The sequence below is a fragment of the Carlito syrichta genome, unplaced genomic scaffold, assembly GCF_000164805.1.
Source record: "Carlito syrichta isolate Samal-C Ts95f unplaced genomic scaffold, Tarsius_syrichta-2.0.1 Scaffold288977, whole genome shotgun sequence".
NCBI lineage: Eukaryota > Metazoa > Chordata > Mammalia > Primates > Tarsiidae > Carlito > Carlito syrichta.
In genome coordinates, this window is record NW_007233073.1 from 476,921 (window position 1) to 499,348 (window position 22,428).

At 36.1% G+C, this 22,428-nt stretch overlaps 1 protein-coding gene across 1 annotated transcript in view; it reads right to left on the reverse strand.

Moving 5' to 3' along the window:
• MALRD1 (MAM and LDL receptor class A domain containing 1) overlaps positions 1 to 21,036 on the reverse strand; it is a gene marked incomplete at both ends in the record, with an annotated part of 488,577 nt that extends 467,541 nt beyond the window's left edge. The window contains 4 exons of the mRNA XM_008054043.1: positions 14,226 to 14,638; positions 19,482 to 19,849; positions 20,318 to 20,423; positions 20,863 to 21,036. Of these exons, the coding sequence (XP_008052234.1) occupies positions 14,226 to 14,638; positions 19,482 to 19,849; positions 20,318 to 20,423; positions 20,863 to 21,036 (1,061 nt within the window). The remainder of the gene's footprint in view (positions 1 to 14,225; positions 14,639 to 19,481; positions 19,850 to 20,317; positions 20,424 to 20,862) is intronic.
• Between the last annotated feature and the right edge of the window lie 1,392 nt (positions 21,037 to 22,428).

Genomic DNA, 22,428 nt, shown 5'->3' on the forward strand with positions numbered 1-22,428 from the left:
TGCGGTGGTACCTCAGTGTGGCTTTAATTCAAATTTCCTTCTTGACAAGTACTAGGTTTTTCACCATTAAGTATGATGTTATCTATAGATTTTTTGTAAACACATGTAATCAGTTTGAAAACATTCCCTTGTGTTCTTAGTTTTCTGAGAGTTCTTATTATAAAAGTGTTGCATTTTTTAAATTTCTTTTTAACATCTATTGAGAGTATCACATGGTTTTTCTCCTTCCTATTAACATGGTATATTTTCAGTTGTTGAACTCAATTTGAATTACTGAAATAAACTCCATTTGATTGTAATAAATTATCTTTTTCTTATCGCTAGATATAATTTTCTAACATTGCACTAAGAACATTGCATCTAAGTTCATAATGGATATCAGTCTGTCGCTTTTGAACTGTAACATCTCTGTTTGGTTTTGGTATCAGGATAACACACATAAAACACCTACTTTTGTCATCAGTATTTATCTGACCAGGAATCATGGTAACAGTTATAGAGGAAGCTGTCATCATAGCAGCAGAGATATCAGAGACGCCAAGAAAAAAACAGGGATAAATCTTCAAGTGTAGTTAAACAAAAAACCAGAAAGGTAGGGAACAACAATGTAGGAGAAGCAACTGCATCTTAGAGGTCAAAACAAGTAGTTAAACACTGTATTTGATCATGAAAAATAAAGTCCATTCCTAAGACAGAGCCTGGTTGCTCTCTAGCTTCTCTGACACTTCTTAGTGGGTTTTGATTGCTTTACACTGTGTTATAACTTAGATACAAAACATGCGGTCAGGGGCTGGGGGTGTGGTGGTTCAGCCTGTAATCCCAGCACTTTGGGAGGCCAAGGCCAGAGGACTGCCTAAGCCTGGGGGTTTGAGACCATCCTGGGCAACTTGGTGAGACCTCGTTTCTACAATAAATCACAAAAACTAGTCGGGCATGGCAGCGTGTGCCTGTAGTTACAACTACTTGGAAGGCTGAGTGGGAAGGATCGCCTAAGCCCAGCCGATCGAGGCTGTGGTGGTTGTGAGCATGCCACTGCATTCCAGCCTGGGTGACAAGAGTGAGACTCCAACTCAAAAAAAAAAATACAGTCAGGGACACTGTAGGTGAAGATTGGCTCTGTGCAAAGTGAAGCAATCAAGACCATTGTAGTTAGAAGGATACTCATACTAATGATACTTGGTCATGCTAATAATATATACTAATACTAGTCACAGTATTCATGCTAGTGGTAAAAATATTAACATATATATTTGCACATATATGAATATAACTGTGAATTTAGAAATACACAATATAGAAATGGCCTATACCAGATAAAGATGTACTTATATACAATAACATATCAGTATTAAAACAAGTTGTCAGTATATCACAGAATTCTCCAATAGATTGTAAGTTTGAGATTATGTAAACTGATTTCTATTTTTATCATTCTTAGAATTTTTCTTCAGCTTCATTCCCTGCTCTCAACTCTCCTGGAGACAAATTCAAGGATCAGTAAACATCCTCAACCTTAACCATTTCAGAATGGCATTCATTTATATTTTTTCCTTTGTTCTCCACTAGCAGAAGACTTTAAAACATAAAATATAAAATACATCTTCCATGTAAGTACAAAACTGGCCTAATAATTTTTAAGTTCAATTTTAAAAGTTCAAAATGCTAACAATGAAATATTGTGTTTCCAACAAAAATAGTGACATAATAAAGTAACCTAGAATGTGTGTTTGGGTTTAAAAAAAAAAAAAAAAAACTTAGAAGATAATAACCTGAATTTCATTCCAAGAAACTAGTTTTCAAAAGTTTATAATCAGATTTCATTTTGGCAAAAGTTGACAATGCTGTTTTGAAAATAATTTTGGGAAATAGCCCCTAAAGCAATTTCACATGGCAGTCCTGATAGAAGTAAGGGCAATTTTGTTACCACCAGGAACATTAAGTTGCTCTTCAGACCCTGAAATTCTGGGAGGCACTTGAATAATAATCATCTATGATTTTTTTTTAATTTTACATAGAAATATTTGTATTTAAACTGTTAATATTAAAATTTAAATATAAACTGAAATTGTCAATTCGACACTTTTAAGAAAGAACGTGTTGTGTCCCTAATCTACAGAGTTGATGTGTTCCATAAGCAGTTCTGGAAGGAGGCTGCACTCAGAGCATAAATTGGTATAGATTGCTTTGCTCGCACAGATAGGGACACAATATTTTCTGCTGAATGAAAAAGTTTGAAGGCATAAATCAAGATAAAGCAATCATCTGACAGAATTACAAAGAGGCCCTATACCTTTTTCTTAGTGAACGTTATGTGACACATTGATTTTCCACTAAAGATAAAAGCCAAAATCATGTGCCATCAATATAAAGCAAGCAAAAGTATTTGGTTCAATATGTTATAGTACTTAAAAAAAAAAAATCTGATGAAATGAGAAATAGCCTTATTTTCCTATTTACTAAAGTAACAGAGAAAAGGCAAATCTGAAATGTTTCACATGATTAAAACAAGTCTGGATCAGCAGAGATAGACATTCGAGAGACATTTCATAGAGTTTACTTCTAGAGTATGAACAATATGTCTGAGAGGAATAAACTCCTTTTTTGTCTACCTAGATACAGAGTGACTGAGAAGATTTGTATCAGCTGTGTTATTTGAAACTATAGTTTTTAATAAAATAATTCAGCCCTGATCTAATGTACTTTTCTTCATACCACACCTTCACACATGTATATTTAAATGCTTCCTATGAAGGATAGCAGGGCAGCTATTAGTGTATCAGGCACTTCATACAAATCCCAAAATAGCAAGTGAATTCCACAGCTGGCATTTCAGCCCCTTTCAGAGTCCTTCAGCCGGATAGCATCTCTCCACAGCAAAATCTGCAAAATCGAACACGGCAGCCCCAGAAACAAGTCTGTGTTTCTCACTCTGTTATACCAAACCTAGCCAGAAAGCAGGGTGGAGGGATTCTGCAGTATCTATGGGTAGAAAGGGCTCAAATGGTTGGCATATGTGATACCAGGGAAATGGGAGGGAGGGAAGAAGGAGATAGTTTTATCAAGTTTCAAAACAGTCCAAAGACTGAAAAGGGTTAAGGGACACACTGGAATTAAAGTAATCACATTCATATGTGGTACTTAGTATTTTCTTACCCTTTTTGTTAATCAGTGATAATTTTTTAAAAAATTGTTCCTCCAAATCCATCTGTCTTTCTTTTTATCTTCCTCCTTCTTACCTCTCTTTCTTTCTTTCTTTTCAATATGGATTATACTAGTATCTGTATATTATTATAATATAATGTATACTATCATATAAATATATAATATATCATTATATATACATATTAATGTATCCATACCAATGTATATTATGTATATAATAGCATACTTTAATTTTCAAGATTTTCTTGTATATTTACAATTAAGATAATCCATAATAACATTATAATTTTGGAGAGTAAAAAAATCAGAAGCTATTTAGTATTATGGAAACCATAATGAATCTAACAGAATTTAAATGATGACTTTATTAAAAATTTGGTGTGTTTTCTGGGCCATACATGCTTTAATGACCTCTGCCTAACATTTTCTTCTCCCATTCTCTAGTTATAGGTTCTTCATACTGGAAACTGAGTTTTCCATCAGAGTTAGATGAAGAGGTGACATAATAAGTTGTGGTTACATTTTGAATTCAGTTCAAGACAGTTGATGAGAAACCCAAGGTTGGGAAGCAAGATTTAGTATGTCATTCAATAAGCAACAAATCTGAGCATTGCTCACACAGGTCTCATGCCTGCAAACTTCTTCCAAAACCATTCAGTGTAAAATCTAGTGATCTATACACCCTTGGAATAAAAAAAGGTTACATGTAGCCAAATATATATTTTATACTTTCAGTATTTATATATATAATTTCAGGGAAAGTGGAATCAACTTAACATTATTAAATATGGTCCTACTTTATGTACAACATCACTTCAGAAATATTTTATTTCTAGAAATATGGGAAAACGATGCACCATTTAAAAGAACACCCCATAAATGAAAAATAAATAAATTATGATTATAACAAAACTTTTAAAATTATGCCATCCCTTTCACCAAAAAATCCACCTGGGAATTCTTTTTTTTTTTTTTAATTATTGAAGGATGGTATGAGAACACAATAGAATCCTTTAAGATTGAGTCAGAAGGTTCTATAACACTGAGAGATTTTTTAGTTGAAGAATCCTCATCTCTACAATAAATAAAAAAAAATGGGTGGTAGCTCATGCCTGTAATTCCAGCTACTTGGAAGGCTGAGGTGGAAGGATCGCCGGAGCCCAGCTGGTCGAGGCTGTGGTGGCCGGGAGCGGTCACTGACAGAGTGAGACTCCATCTCAAAAAAAAAGAAAGTCCATATCCCTTCCTCAGGCCTACCTCATATATAAGATATACACTTCAGAAAAAGAGGCCATGTTAAGAAAAAGGGAGCTGAAGAGTATGAAAGCTTCACTATGGTGCCAAAGAATTCATAAGTTGAAATTAACTGGGTTTTTGTGACACTTCTCAGTGATTGCCATTAACATTTACTCATGCCAAGGAACTCAGTCCTACAAAGGGAAAGCAAAAAAGAGACAGATTTCCATTTTGTATAAGAAAACATGTTTTGTTAATGTATCCAGAGGTAAGATTGAGAGCCACATGAAGCAATAGGTTCTCAGAACTGGAAGTACCAGAATACATCTAGGTCAAATTCTTAAATAGAAAGCCCTCAAGCTAATTTTAATGCTAAATTATTTTTAAAATGCAGTGTTCTATGAGAAAACATTTGTAGTTAACCAAGCTGAAAACATTCAATAATAGATACTTTTGTGAAATAGTTATTTTTCACTCTGTACCTTGACTCTCATTTATGTGTAAGCAAAAATGTGACACATAGTTGAGACCAGATATAATACAGAATCTCCTTGTTAGAAATTGCCTTTTCAGAAGGTCAGTAGTATGTTCAGAAAATAAGAGTTAAAACTGCCTTAAGAAGTTATCCTTGGAAATTTTTTTTTAAATACTGATAAAGAATGCTTTTTCTCTCATTTTCATTCAACAGCCTCTACAACTAAACATAACTCAAATGCCTTTCCCTGTTGACATGCGATTTCTCCATGTCCCTCTATATAGGGTGTCCTATAACAAAATATTTTTGTCTTTTTTTTATGGAAATCTCATGCTAGTGGCACAGAATCAAGAGAAAGTGAGACTTCTTATCTAAAAGGCATTCTGGGAAAAGGAATTATCAGTGAGTTCTAAGAAATTCTAAGAAACCTTAAAAAAAACACAGAAAGTGGCCAGACTCAGTGGCTCAGTCTGCAATCCCAGAACTTTGGGAGGCTGAGGAGAGTGGATTGCCTGAGCCCACGGGTTCAAGACCAGTCTGGGCAACTTGGCAAGACCTCATCTCTACAATAACAAAAAATAAAAATAAAAATAAAAATTAGCCAGGCATGGTAGCATGCACCTGTAGTTCCAGCTACTTGGAAGGCTGAGGCAGAAGGATCACTGGAGCCCAGCACATTGACGCTGGGGTGGCCATGAGTGTGCCACTGTATTCCAGTCTGGGCAACGGAGTGAGACTCCAACTCAAATAATAATAATAATAATAATTAATAATAATAATAATAATAATAATAATACAGCAAGCCTTACTGAACACATTGGTTGAAACCAACTTAGATAAAGCAGTGAGAATTCTCCAGAAAAAATATGTAAGTTTACTGTCTAGGATTTAAAATTTTAAGACTACTGATCCAAGAGCAATCTAGGATTACCACTACAAAAATCTGTATTGGACACAGAGTTTTAGTGATCGAGTTAATTACATTCTTCTGATGATAGTATTCTGGAATAAATAATAAAGCTTTCTTGTCACATCTGAATATATCCCATAATTAAATTGTCAGATCACAGATCTACAGGCACTATTTCTTCATCAGATCCATACTTTCAAAATTACATCAGGTGAAATGAGAAATATCTAAGAAAATGGCCTTTAAGAAAGAAAAGATGTTGATATACCCTTAATGTTCTTATACAAAACATTTATCTGCAATATTCTAAAGGACTTACAACCAATTTACTGTTTAATAATTTAGCATAGTATGTTATATAATTAGTATGAATGAACATTGCCACAATTAAGCACATTTCAAAAACGATTGAAATCCTCAGAAATTATAACATGCCATTATTCTCCTCCATAAGACTGTTACACCATAATATTTTGCAACACGAGAATCTAAAAATTCCCTCTAAAATTTAGTTAGAAAACATGGGAAAAAATATATACAATTTCACAGGATTCATATAATTCTTAAATTAGCCTTTTAGAATAAATATTAATAAATCATTCTCACTTTCTATGGCACATAAAGAAACATATTTTTCAGACTACCAGGGTAGTATGGGAGCAGTAAAAAAAATTATTACATGACTAACTTATGATCTTACTTGAAAAATGGTGTACTCGAGGAATCGGTGGAATTATTAATCTTTGGGCTGCTATATATTGAATCTGAAGACCAAAATATTTAGGGCACTATTATTTAGTTTTTCAGTAGATCTCCTTAGTCATTTTGTTTCTTATGTAATATGTAATTATGTTTAATTATGCAGATACTATTGATAAAAAGCATTACAGTGTCATGATCATTGTGTTTGGATCCAAGAAACCTAGAGTCTATTTTTTTGTTCTTAAATACCTGTAAGATACTAAAGACAGTTCTGAGTTTAATTTCTCTATCTGTAGAATAAATGGACTACTTAACTCCTTTCTGCTTATAAGTTTTCTAATTCTATGACTGAACTTCCACCTGAAAAACAAAGTCTATCTCCTGTATAAATTAATGACAGAAGTGAAGAAATGCCTCATGAAATTAACCATGCAAATATTTATAACAACTGCCCAGAGGGTTTTAAGTGCAAGTGTCACAGGTTTGAAGCACTCAAGAAGTAAAAATAAGAAACATAACAATCTTCACACTTCCAAAGAATACTGTAATCATTTATATAAACACAGTAGTCTGTTCACAAGAGAAAAAGAGAGGCAAAGACTTAGCATATTCAGAGTCCAACTAAAACTTTACTACTTGAATAAATCAAAGTCATAGTCAAATAAACAGGATAATTTTAGATGAAGCACATCTTTATTTGATATAAAAAGCAAATAACAAATCAAAGAAAAAATCAGTAAACAGATCAATTATTAAAATGAAAATAAAAGTTAAAAATGATTGAAGCCTCTTATGAATGTGAGCCAATCATTGTTTAAACAATTTGAAATACTAGCTCCAAATTTTCTAGTCACTATGGAACTACTATGAGCACACAAGAAAAAAGAAAACAAAAATATGCATAAAGAATGATGAAATGAGAAATAGCCTTATCTTCCTATTTACTAAATACAGTCAAATCATTCAATCAAATAGTCATTCAATAAACATTTACTGCACATCTTCTGGGTACCAGATATTGTCCTAGGTGCTAGGGCAACAAAGACATGGTCCCTGTATTCAGTGAGCCAACAGCAAAGTAAACAAGTAATTGTAAAGACTGCATAATAAAACTGTATCAACAAAGGGCACAGAAAAATGAGTGGCCAATCCCCTCTAGGCATATGGAGCAATCAGAGAAGGCTTCAGAAAAAGTCACACAAAATGAAGTAACACAAAATGAAGTAAAAATCTGAAAAAGATGAGTGGATATTTTCCAAGCATGCTTTGAGGGAGAAGGTACAGGTTGCAGAGTATTCTCAAGTGCTTGAACTCAGTACATTACTAGCAACTCTTAATACACAGGAAGCAGGAGTAGATGTGGGAATGGGAAGCAAGCAGAAATATGGGGAGTAACATAGGAATTTGGACTTTACCCCATAAATCATGGAACACTACTAACGGGTTTTAGTAAGATAATACCAAGACCAGACTTGCCTTTCAGAAAACACAATTTCCCTTCAGTGAGTAGGATCAAGAATGAGGGCAGCAAAGCCAGGTGGAGGGGACTATGGCAACTAGCTATAGGTGGAGATGAAGGTCTAAGCTACATTGACACTAATGAGGAGAAAAAATGTTAGAGATAAAAAAACATGGACATGGAGGGAGGGGAAGTGAAGGGAAAGAAGAAAAGAAAGGGGAGAAAAGGAAGAAGAAAGGAAGGAAGGAAAAAGGAGGAAGGAAAGACAAGAATGTGGGAGAGGAAGAAAAAAATAATGAGGGAGAAAAAGATGTTATATTTCATAATCAGCAGAAGCTACCTTGAGGAAACTTCATTTTTTAATACTCTGCCTTTCTCATATCACTGACAAAGAAAAAGCCTGAATAAGTGCCTGGAGGCAGAAAGAACAGATAAGGCAGTCACCCTGTCTGTGAATATCTGCCAGGACCTCCAAAACTTATGGAAAATGCATAGTCTGAAAAAAAATACGCATGGATTTCAAAAATTTTATGCACCACATTAAACTCACACTGACTCGTTACAACATGTCTGAACAGAATCTAGTATGAGACACTAAGAAGGATAAGATATTAGTTTGAACAGTTCCTATCAGAGCAATATGAATTCTGCTAAAATTGAAACAAACTTCCCTTTTTTTCGTGAAGTTTGGGTGGAAGAATGGTGACATCTTTAATACTTTATGAAAAGTCATGAGGACAATGCCCCCAAAGAAATCAGCAGTTTACACATGAATAACCCATTTTAAGAAAAGATGAGTCAATGTCAAGATGAAGCCCCCAGGGACAGACCATTCACATAAATGAGGAAAAAAAATAATCTTGTTCATGCCCTAATTGAAGAGGACCATCAATTAACAAACGCAACAATAGCCAACAACATAGACATCTCTACTGACCTAGCTTACACCACTCTGACAGAAAAATTAAAGTTGAGCACTTTCCTCTGGATGGGTGCCAAAACCATTGAGTCCAGAGCAGCTGCCGACAACAATATAGCTTTCAATGGAAATTTTATAGATCCTGAAGCATTTCTTTGAAGAATTGTAACAGAAGATGAAATATCACTTTGCCAGTTTGATCCTGAAAACAAAGCACAATTGAAGCAATGGCTACCAAGAGGTGAAGTGGCCCAATCAAAGCCAAAGCAGAGCAGTCAAGAGAGAGGGTCCATGGCAACAGTTTCTTGGAACGCTCAAGGCACTTTGGCTTGTTGATTTTCTAAAGGGCCAATGATAACATCTGCCTATTATGAGAGTGTTTTGAGAAAATTAGTCAAAGCTTTAGCAGAAAAAAGCATGGGGAAGCTTCGTCAGAGTTCTCTACCTCTACCGTGACAATGTTCCTGCTCATTTCTCTCATCAAACAAGGTCAATTTTGTGAGTTTCAATGAGAAATCATTAGGCATCCACATTATAGTTCTGATTTGGCACCTTTGACTTCTTTTTGTTTCTTAATCTTTAAAAAAAAAAATCTGTAAGGACAACCATTGTTCTTCAGTTAATGTAAAAAAGACTGCATTGACATGGTTAAATTCCCAGATTCTCAGTTCTCTAGAGAAGGACTCAATGTCGGGTATCCTCACTTCAAAAGTATCTTGACTCTGATGGACCTTGTGTTGATTAATAAAGTTTATAATTTGTATGTTTTTAATTACATTTTTTTCAAAAACTTTTTGAGTCCCCTCATACAAATGGGTACTTACAAAATAAGCTAAGAGTCTTATTCAACTGACAGGAAGTTTTGTGCCATCTAAAATTATCTTAGGTAACTACAGACTATGTTGGAAACGTTGAACCAAAAATCACTTAGAACAACTTCTGCTATGACCACAATGGAGTAACAGGACTGGATTTGCTCTCTTTCCTGAAACAACCAAAAAATGCCTAAAATATATGCAACTCGAATTTGCAAGACATTGTAAATCAGGCAACAAAGATGGCAACCCCTGAAAAATTGGACACTCACATAAGGTGAGCTGGACAACTGCTCTGGAGTATCTTTGGAAATCTTCAAAGCCACTACCCTGGGAGAGGAGACCAGGAGGAGCTCATTAGTCTCCCTGAGTCGAGGGAACAGAGATGAATCCAAGGAAACCATGGTGGTTACAGTTTCAGAGTTTTAGACATGAAGGAGCTACACAGAGAGAACTCTAGGACTCTGCAAAGGGTCCCTTTAAAGTATTAAGCTGAGTATTCACCAGGGTAGTCATCTGCGGAAGATACCTAAGGTTGGGGAAACAACTCCCAGAAAGGATTAGAGGTAACAGAATGTGAGCTTCCAAAGGTCCAGGAAATGTGCTTATTTTACCAGCTGATCTAAAAGAACTTCAAGATTCACAAGGCATGGGTGGGGTACACAGAGGGTCTTGCCTCTGAAGTAGGGAATAATTAGCCTTAAACTGAATACTGATCTGATTCCACCTAATACATTTTAAAAGCAAAACCAAAAAGAGTCCAACCTCTTTCCAACTAATAAATGCATACCAATACAAAGATCATATATATACATATATACTTGATTACTTGATCAAGCATGTTTATGTGTGTGTGTGAACAAGCGTGTGTGTGTGTGTGCGTGTGTGTGTATACACACACATATATATATATATTTCTTGGTACTGGAAATATACTTTCTCCAAAAGAGTGTGTGTGTGTGTGTGTGTGTGTGTGTGTGTGTTGTGTGTGTGTACATACATATATTTCCAGTACCCAGTAAGGTAAAATTCACCATATGTGATACCCAGACACAAATTAGCAAGAATAAAAAATTAAAAAGCAGAAAAATATGGTGGTCAGTAATAAGGAGAAAAGTCATTCCATCAAAACTAACCCCAAACAAGTATAGATGTCAAAATAATAAGTTAAGCACATTAAAATACTTATTCAAACATTCTACAAGTTCTAAAATAGAGACATGCACAATGTAATAAAGTCCCAAATCAAACTTTAGAGAAAATTTGCAAAATATGAGATGAAAAAAAAACATACTGAAGAGGATTAATATTACACTAAGCATTGAAGAAAATAGAAATTACTTAAAATACAAAATTAAAAACAGAGCAGAGCAATAGTAAACAGTAAAATTCAAGCTGCTTAATGTATATATAATCTAAGTTCTCAAAGGAGAAGAGAGAGAAGAGGGAAAATCTTTGGGAACTTTGAGTTAGGCAAAGCTTTCTACAATATGATCCAGAAGCATGATTTATAAAATAATATGTTAATAAGACGAACTTCATCAAAATTAAAAAAGAATCCACTTTTCAAAATAATCTATTAAAAGAGTGAAAAAGATGAGCTACAGACTGGGAGAAAATATTTTCAATTCATATATCTGATAAAGAACTTGCATCTAGAATATATAAAAAAGCTCAAAATTCAATTATTAAAAAATAAACAGTGTAATTTAAAAATTGGGTTAAAGCTGGGCTCGGTGGCTCAGCCTGTAATCCCGCACTTTGGGAGGCTGAGGTAAGTCGATTGCCTGAGCCCGCGGGTCCGAGACCCGCCTGGGCAACTTGGCGAGACCTCATCTCTACAATAAATCAAAAAAATTAGCCGGGTGTGATAGTGTGCGCCTGTAGTTTCAGCTACCTGGAAGGCTGAGGCGGAAGGATTGCTGGATTCCAGCAGGTCGAGGCTGCAATGGCCGGGAGAGGCCACTGCACTCCAGTCTGGGTGACAGAGTGAGACTCCAACTCAAAAAAAAAAAAAAAAAAAAATTTGGGTTAAAGACAGACATTTCAAAGGAGAAATTTGTTTTGTAAACAAGCACATGAAAATATGTTCAACATAATTAGTGCCTAGGGCAAGGCAAATTAAAACCACAATGAGATGCCACTACCTATTTTTAAATAGCTAAGATTAAGAAGATTCATAATAATAAGCACTGGTTTGAGTATGGAAGAAATGGAAATCTCATGCACGGCTGATGAGAATGTAAAGTAGTAAACTTTGAAAAACAGTTTAAGACTCTCTTTAAAAAATGTTAAATATTCTTCTGCCATATGATTTGGGTTTTCCCCTCCTGGGTATTTACCCAAGAGAAGTAGAAGTAGATATAAAATATATATACACAAATGTTCACAACTGATTTATTTATAATTGTCCAAACTAGAAACAGTTTGAATACTGAGCAATAAGTTAATGAAAAAATATGCTTTATCCAAATGAATTAATACATACCATAATGTGAATGAATATCAAAGTAATTGCGCCCAATGAAATAAGTCAGATAATAAAAGCACATATTGTATCATTTCATTTGTATAAAATCTTAGGCTACGTAATTAGTATATGGCAACAGCAATTCTGTGGGTGCTTGGGGTTAGAGGTGAAGGGTCAGAGGGATGTATTAGAAAGGGCATGAGGAACTTTCTGAGGTGAAGTCGATTTCCATTTTCTTGATTGTGGTGACAGTTTTGAAACTTTCCATATGTGTAATTTATTATATGCCAATTATACTCATAAAACTTGTAATAAAAATCAGCTAAAAATTTCATATGTAATTATTTGCTGAGCCTTTACTGTCCATGCCACACGTGAGCACATTGACTAATTATTTCAACTGACATTAACAAGTAAAACAATTTCTGTATATTTTCATGTATAACTTAATTCTGTCCTAGTTATTACATTTTAAGTGAGTGATCTTGGAAAATCTTTGATTTTTTTATTTTAAGCAAACATTTAGTGAGTATTATCAGTTGGGTACCATGAAAGATAATTCCACCTACAATATCACATTTAATGAAAATGCCGGTTGCTACAGCTGCTCTTTCTCAGAATAGAAACCAGGTATATCCATTAATCAATGGAGAAAAATAACCTGTTGCTTAAACCAGACCTCAATGTGTTCTCCATTGAGGCATGTACAATGCATATGTGTGATTTTTTGAAGCTTTCAAAAGGTTGCCTGAAGCTAAGTTCTTGGCTGCAAGACTGGTAACTAGATTTAGACATTTAGATAGAGTGTTTTAAGTTTGGGCAACTGAAATAAGTTTAGTAAATACAAAAAGAAAAAAAAAAGCTTAGCCATGGACAAGTAAGAAGTTTCTTCCAGTACATTTATTGTACTATTTGACTAACAGGTGAAAGAACAAATATCCAAGCCTCCTCCACACTATTGGTTATATGATATGATGATATGCCGAAAGAAAATGAATATGAATCAGTTACAAACTATGAGTTCTAGTCACATTTCAGGTTTGCTGCTCACAAGCTATTTGACCAGGGATAAGCAAAAACCTGTAGGCTTTCTTCTTTGAATCTACAAAATTTGCAAAAACAGTCCATGACTTACCAAATCCAGGACATTGTTGAGAGGGTTAAATAAATAATATATGTAAAAGTTCTTTATAAAACTATAACACTCATGTACTTTTTTTTTTTTTTTTTTTTTTTTTTGAGTTGAAGTCTCACTCTGTCGCCCAGACTGGAGTGCAGTGGCCACTCCCGGCCACTGCAGCCTCCACCTGCTGGGCTCAGTGATCCTTCTGCCTCAGCCTTCCATGTAGCTGGAACTACAGGCGCGCCTTACCATGCCTGGCTCATTTTTTGATTTATTGTAGAGATGAGGTCTCGCCAAGTTGCCCAGGTGGGTCTCGAACCCGTGGGCTCAGGCAATCCATTCACCTCAGCCTCCCAAAGGCGCAGGACACATACATATTTTAACTTGACTGAAGCATGCTTGACTTTTAGGAGAGGGAAGGTGAGATTTGGAGTCAAGAACATTCCATTAGGAGTTTGGAGACCTGTATTCAAGCTCGACCTCTTCTTCAGAGAAGATGGATAGTTTTTGAATAAAGCCTGGATTTCAGTTGCATAGCTATAAAATGTTAGAATAAAGTGAAACATGCAAAATCACAGATTTAAGTGTCTGTGCTTTTTAAAAAATGTCAGAGATTATACAAACTCTCTCCGTCCCCTCCTTCCCCATGTTTTTTTGTTTTGTTTTGTTTTGTTTTTCAGTAGAACAATTACTTAGAGTCAGAAGGACCTGCTGCTCGTTCCAATGCTATGTGTTCATCTGCAGAAATTTTAGTCACGAATTATTGGGGGTAGTCAAGGAGGAAACAACTTAAAGAGCTTTGGCACACCCTTAATTAAATGATAAATGTGTGTCAAAGCAACTTTGATAATATCAAATTCCACATACTTTTAACTCACAAATATAGTGATCTTTCCTATCCCTCAGACATTCTGATGCATTTCAAATACTCATTAGAAAAATCATTATCCATACCTGAAAAGGCTGCCTGCTGGAAATGTTGAGGTGTTTCCTTATCCACCTGTTGCCTTGATTCCCAAATATCTGCCACAGCAGCTGTCCCTTTGTGTCACTCCAGATTCGCTGGTAGATAGCCAACTTATAAATGTGCTTTCCGAACATGTGGTAATAGAGGCGGAAGGTGCAGCCCATTGCATCAGTGGCATTGAGGATCGGGCTGAGCAAAGCAGCATTGTCTTGAAAGACCTGTGGCTCTGAAGATTCTATGTAGAGATAGTGTCCTTTAGCTGTGCCCAAAGTATTATCCTTCATTGGCCCTGTATTAAGCGTTGAGGTTGGACCCTGGTTTCTGGTCCAATCAAAGTCATCTTCTGTGTATTGTTCCCAGTTACAAATTCCATTTTCAAAGCTACATTGCAGTTCAGGTGCTGAAATTTGCATTAAATAATGGCCAAAGGTAATTAAAGACAAAAATAAATAAAACCATATTGTTTCTATTAATTTTAAAACAATATTAGATATTTTACTTATGCCAAGGTAAGTCATTTTAATTTTAAAACACTGAAGTTTTAAAAATAGTGACTAAATCCCATATAATACATCAAAGTAATAATATTTTATGGACTAAAGATGGAATAGCTTTGGTGATTTTTTCCAAATGTTTTTCATGCTCCACTTCTGTTACCATAACTGCAGGCAAATGATCATGGCCCCATGCCTGGCTCACTGTGACAAACATCTGGCTCAGTAGATTTCAACCTCAGCTGAATGCTCTAATCACCAGGGATCATTAAAAAAACAAACAAACACACAAACCCCAAAGCCTAGCATTCACCTCCGCAGGTGTTGATTTAATTGCTTCAAGTGGTAAAGTCATACATCAGGATATTTTATAAGCTCCCTTGGTGATTCTAACAAGCAGAGCTGAGAACAATTGTACTTTCATGGGTCTCAAGTTTGAAGAATTACCTGGGGCTCCTGGTAAAATAGCTTACTTCATAGTAAAATCCCAAAACAGATACTAATTTATTAGATATTGAGTGCAGCCTAGAAATCCACATTTTTAGCAAGGCCCCAAGAACATACTGATGTAGGTGTCTTCCGGACCTCACTCTGAAAAAGTCATCCCTTTGGTTCTGTTCTGTCCAGCTCCAAGAGTCCCTACACACCAGTGCCAGAGGGACCTTCGATGGTAGTGTTAACATTTCTTTCTCTTGTCAAAATTCTTTAATGTGTGGTTATTTAATTTAAACCTAAATCCAAACTATTCTCTTTCAAACTCCATCATCCTCAAATTAAAATGACACCCTGTACATTCCCCTCTCCCCTTCTCCTTAGCCTGCACCTCAGTCCCTATGTAGTCTGAACACCTCATTCCCCTCCTCCATATCTGTTTATGCCTCACATTATGTATGTGCCTTGCAGATTCTTTGCAGTGTCTCACTACTGGTGGCCGTTTCTTCTCACTGGATTGTAGCTCCTTTGAGCTGGAGTTTTTAACCCTCTAACTTCCTTCAGTCACTAGACCAAATCAAAGACCTACAAAGAACTGATTACAACAGTCCCATCTTATCTGATGTTTTGCCTTCAGCTGTTTCAGTTACCCTCGGTCAACCATGGTGTAGTCGGGAAATATGATATGGAGAATTTCGGAAGTAAACAATCAATAAGTTTTACATTGCAGGGCATTCTGAGCAGCCTGATGAAATCTCAGGCATCACAAATAGTAGCTGTCTGGGTTATTGGATTGACTTGCAGGATTGCAGAGCTTGTGTTTAAGTCACCCTTATTTTACTTAATCATGGTCCCAAAGCACAAGAATTACTATTGTTCTATTTTATTATTAGTTACTGTTATTAGTCTCTTACTGAACCCCATTTGTGAGTTAAACTTTATCATAGGTATGTACGTATAGGAAAAAACATAGTATATATAGGATTTGGTACTGTCTGTGGTTTCAGGCATCCACTAGGGATCTTGGAACATATCCCCTGCAGGTAGTGGGTACCACTGCCATCCCTTATCAATTTGAACAGTCTACCTAAATTTGTCGGGTAATACAGAAACATGTTCATTTTTCAAGATGTAAGGATATGGTGACAGCAAGTAATTTGCTTTAGAATAAATGTGATAAAAGGTACATTTGATAATATTTGGGCAAAGGGGATAGGATTTAGAATTAACAGTAGTTCCACATTTTAGCTTCATTTGCATAAGTTAGGTTTTTGTTTTTAAGTCAGCTGTCCTTTAACTATTCGTTTTAGTAGTGGCATTTGGTGCCAGAGGTGAGTGACTACCCTGAAACAAATAAAAGCTTATGTGAATACATGCAGCCAGGCGAGAACAAATCATCTGTCTTGGAAACCACAGAACAGGAGCTTAGACCTAATGAAGGGAACCAAGTGGGTAAATGTCAAGTGGGAGATGAGCTTTCTTTTGATATTTCCTCACTTGTGACTAATCAAGCCCAGCTGTGAAGTGAACTGGGGACACACGACGTACCCTTCAAGAGTTAGTCTTTGGCTGTGGAGCAGAAGGAGAATGGCAAGTAGCTGAGTTTTTGACATAAAACTGGCACAAAAGTCAACACATTTTTATATAGCCTGTCTTGGTGCTGATTGCACACTCAAGCTCATTCCTGAGGGAATATGTCTAGCTCCATCTTTCACTAAAAGATCACATTGCTAAACATATTCAGGACACTCCACATGAACTTCCAGATGTCTAATGCATACTATGTGGTAAAGTAATATGCCTCATTGAAAAGCTGTGAGAAGACCAGGTGTGGTGGCTCAGTCTGTAATCCCAACACTTTGGGAGGCCAAGACGAGAGGATTGCCTGAGAGCCTGGGGGTTCGAGACCAGCCCAGGCCACTTGGTGAGACCTCGTCTCTACAATAAATCACAAAAACTAGCCAGGTGTGGTGGTTTGCATCTGTAGTTCCAGCTAATTGGAAGGCTGAGGCAGAGGGATTTTCTAAGTCCAGCAGGTCGAGGCTATGGTGGCCATGAGCATACCACTGTACTCCAGCCTGTGCAACAAGAGTGAGACTCCAACTCCAAAAAAAAAAAGCTGAGAGAGAAACTGACATTCTAACACCACAACTCTGTATGCTGTCACTAATATGTAACCATAAGAAGTATTTTGATATTATCATTGTACTTCTGTAATCCTATCCTACTAAATTAATATTATGAAGTTTGAAGAGTAATTTGCTTATTTTTTGCAGCAGATTGACATTTTTTAGTGAATTGTATTTAAAAGGATTGAAAAAGATAAAAAGGTTTTCTAAATGTACAAAAATAAATCAGTCCTTAGGAAAAGTTACAGTTCTTATAATAGTCACTGTCAAAACCATCAATTTTAATTATATCCTCTCAAATATTAGTTGGGTAAATTTCATGAGATACATGGTAAATCTGATTTTAATATGGCTGACTTTAATATGCCTTTGATAATGTGTATCAAAGATTACATATATTGATTATACTCCACATTGATTTATGTGGAACATTTTAAATGTGTTCTATGACGTGCCAAGCATTCTGCAGTTGTACATTGTTTTATACTTAGTGTCCCAATTTAGTGAATGTAAATTTAACAAACGAAAGAATTTATTTGTCAAATACATTTCATATTCAAGATCTTGAAATTTAAGAATTGTTGCCAGGCTTGGTGGCTCAGCCTGTAATCTCAGCACTTTGGAAGTCCGAGATGAGTGGATTGCCTGAGCCCACGGGTTTGAGACCAGCCCAGGCAACTTGGCAAGATCTTGTCTCTACAGTAAATAAAAAACTAGCCAGGTGTGGTAGTACACGCCTGTAGCTCCAACTACTTGGAAGGTTGAGGCGGAAGGATCGCTGAAGCCCAGCATGTCGACGCTGGGGTGGCTGTGAGTGTGCCACTGTACTCCAGCTTGGACAACAGAGTTAGACTCTGACTCAAAAAAAACAACAAAAAAAAAGAATCGTTGCCATTTCTGGATGAGAAATCCAAGTCCAAGAAAAGATGCAAACTTTTTTTTTTCCTGACAGACTTTTGTGGATTTTACAAAAACAAATCATTATCTTTGGATACATTTTCAAAAATAAACGCAGGGGCAGGATTCGAGTTAACTGCAAAACATACACAATCATCAGATAATAGAAACTTTTCGGTCCTTTGAACCAGAAACCCAGGACTTACTCTTGACTCCTCTGTCTCTGCTCTGTAGAAATGAAATATCATCAAATGTCCTTCCTAAATATTTCCACAAAACCTCACTCCTCATCTTCATCACTGTCACTGTGATTCTCTGCCAACTGCTCTCCTTTGAACTACTGAATCCACTCTCCTTTAATCCATTCACTGCACTGCATCCACTGTGAAATTTTAAAATATGGCCATTTTGTTATATGACCCTCCTTCTTACAACTTCAAATGAAGAAAGTCTTCTTTAGCATGAACTACAGACACCCTGAATCTGGCCGATCCTACACCGTCATCCTTATGTTGTATGTTGTACCTTCCTTCCCCTTCCCCAACCATACCTGCTATCTTCCATTCTCCTTACAATCACACATCAGGGCTATTAGATGTATGCTTTGACTTGTTATTTTTCAGCTCTCAGCTAAGTAATCATCTCTAGAAATCTCAATGCCATTATTATTTAAAGTCACAGCACCCCTTTTTGCAGCTCCTGTCAAAGCCACCATTTTCTATTTCTTTTTTTTTGAGCTGGAGTCTCACTCTGTCACCCAGACTGGAGTGCAGTGGCCGCTCCCGGCCACCGCAGCCTTGACCTGCTGGGCTCTGGCGATCCTTTCCCCTCAGCCTTCCAAGTAGCTGGAACTACAGGCGTGTGCTACCACACCCCACTAATTTTTTGATTTATTGTAGAGATGAAGTCTCGCCAAGTTGCCCAGGAGGGTCTCGAACCCACAGGCTCAGCCAATCCACTCACCTCAGCCTCCCAAGGTGCAGGATTACAGGCTGAGCCACCGAGTCTGGCGTTTTCTATTTCTTTAATAAACATTAGATATCTATCTCCCCAATTAGACTATAAGCTCCATGAGGGCGGGGAACCTGTGTAGTTTTGTTTATCATTGTATCTTTATTATCTCATTAATACATCCAATAATAAATACTGATGACTGGACTAATAGACCACACAATGTTCATCAACTTGGGAACTATGCTTGACGTCATTGGTTTGATTGGCTAGACAACAGCGAAAAAACCATAGTCACCACTCTCAAAGTGAGTAAGAGAAGTCAAAAAATACAACTTACCACAGTCAGTCTCATCAGTGTGATCACCACAATCATCCACCAGATCACACAGCCGAAGTTTTTCTACGCACGCCTTGGTATGCTGACACCAGAAAAGATCTGGCCCATCACAACTCTCAGCAGGAAGGGGAAGAGTACAATTTTCAAATCTGATGTCATCAATAGCTGAGACCCCATCATAAATGCCAAGACTGACTTTATCTAGTGACAAATGGAAGGGCTGAGAAAGGCGCCCTAGCTGAATGGTTGCCTCCGACCAATGGTTACCCTGGTTATATAATACTCTCCAAAGTACTGTTGAATCATTGGATTTTTCCATATGTAGCTGCAGCTCAGCTGCTCCCACTGACAGGCCATAGTTATAAAACCTGAAAAAGAGCAAATGCAAGAAATGGAAGTGATTTATGGGATGAGATCAAATATTTAACCTTTAGGCTCTTCCACTCAGTCAACAGTTAATAATGAGTTATCACAATGGACACTTCTCTTTCCTGCAGTAATTGTGGCTGCCCGTTTGCAAGAACATATCTGCTGAGGTGAACACGATGTGGCTTTCACCACCCTGGAAAATGTTCTCAAGGAGCTCAGTGCAGAAGGGAAGAAGTAATTGTAATAAAATTGCAATCCACTGTGGAAGGCAAGTGTCCCTTTTATTGTAAGAAAGAAAACAACAAATACTGATAACATGCTCCCAAATAAAATGCAAATTGTGTGAATTTAATGCAATTACTATTTTTAAGAAATACCAAGGGTGAACCACATGATCTAATAAGTGCAGGAGAATGTCTGCAACCACCCAACCTCTAGAGTAATTGAGCATTGTTTTTAATATTTACCAGAAGGAAAGTATGCATTCAGGTCCTGTCTGCCTGAAAGTTGGGCTCTGGAGCTTAGCAATTTGGGACAAGCTGCTGCTTTTCTTCAGAATAAACATAAAATGCCCTATTGAGTTAAAAACAAACAAACACTCATTAACTTACTGAATTCTAAAATAAGATATCTGTCGCTTAGCCCTATGTTGAGTAATTCCATATCCAACTAAAATTAAAACTATACAACAACAACAACAAAATCAAAGTGACTGTCAGTCAAATTTTCTCTGATAAACACAGTACTGAAACAATTATTTACATTTAGGTCTAAGTGATACCAAAAACAATTGGTAGCTTCAGTTAATTAAGTCAAAACTATATCTATACTTCATCTGTACCACCCGTGAAGGAATCTTTCCATGCAGACAGCATAACTGTAATTGACAATGTTCAACTGTGTCCTGCTGTTTGTTGTAGTAACATAGAATTGTAACAGCTTCTCTTTCGCTTCTCAGGCTTAGCTGAACAGCAAAAAAAGTAGCTAGCAAGAGCCTCTGCTTGTTTCTTACCTTCAGCTGTGTTGAGAGTGTGATCCCAAGGTGGAGCCTGATGCTCAAAATCCACAGAAAGGTCACTCTGGGAGCTCCATATCCAGTCAAAATGGTCACCACTAATTGCTTCAAACCAACCACAGCTGTTTGCCTCAAAATCACACTTGGAAACTGAAGAACGAAAATGTGACTCTTATGTCGGCTCTCCACAGTGTTTCCACAATTTGAAAAGGTAAAGCTCAAATAGAAACAATCTTATTATGCTTCTCTAGGTATACTTAGAGACACATTTGAGAGAAAAATAAGAAGATCCTTTCTCATTTCAAAAGTGGAGTTGTGCTTTTCATACGGGTAATTGAGAGAGCAGAATTATCAATTTAAGGAATTCAGATTTTTTCCCCAAATAGTCTAAGAACCAGCATCATCAGCCCCATTGTTTATCAAATTGCCTAGGTTTGCTCAATTCATTCTGATACCCATTTTAGTCTCCCTGCTACTATTATGTCAACTGGAAGGTTTAATTGTTCCTACAGAGTATTTTACACTAAACCATGAATAGCAGCTACTTCTAAAGCATTTAATAGTATTTGAAAAATCCCAGATCGACTATATTTAATATAATGTGTACCCCAATTTTAATACAGTGTAATATTCCACAAAGCATTATATGTATTGCCTAATTTGTGAAGGGAGAACTAATTTGACCTATTTTTCAGGGAAATATGCAGAGAAATCAGTTAACTTCCACCATGATATACTGGAAGAGGAAGAGGGAACAGAGGAAGAAGAGAAAGAAAAAGAAAGAGAACCTATAATAGTAGTAGTATAGTATTGTAGCTAATAGTTTCTGAACCCTTTTGTAACAAACCCTATGCAGAATGCTTTTTTTTTTAATAGTTCTAACTTTCACAACATCTTTATGGAAAATGTATGATTGTTATTGGTGTTGTTTTACAAAGGAAGAAAAGAAGGTTTAGAGTAGTTATTAATTTAACCAAGGTCACATAGTTAGGAAGTTATAGATTAGGATCCAAATATTGTGATTCCTCTTTCTGCAACTGTTGACAATATCTGCTAATGTCATTACACTGGAAAAAGGATAAACCAAAAAGGCATCATCTAAATTTACCTAGCAATGACATTCAGCTATTACTACATAGACTAATGCAAAAATGAAGTTTCTTTCCATTGATGATGAGTATACTAGGATTCTTGACCTTTGACTATTTTTATTGAAGAATATAGTAATAAGCTGCACAGATATTTCCTTGTAAAAGAAATTAGAAAACAAGAAATGAGTTTAGGGACTAAAAGTATAAGGTAATCACCAAATGAGCTTATAAAATTTTTAAGTTGTAAGGACATTTTAACATAGTGATAAAATTATCATTTAAACCTAATGATAATTTCTATTTAAACAATGCTGATTCTACAGAGTGAAATATGGGGTAAGTAATACTACAAACACCTTCCAGTTTTTAGTTTTTATACATAATCTAATTCCAAAAATGTATTTGCTTTCTATAAAATTTCCTGACCCAAAATTTGGCCTGAAAAGTAAGTACATCTGAATCTTATCAAAAA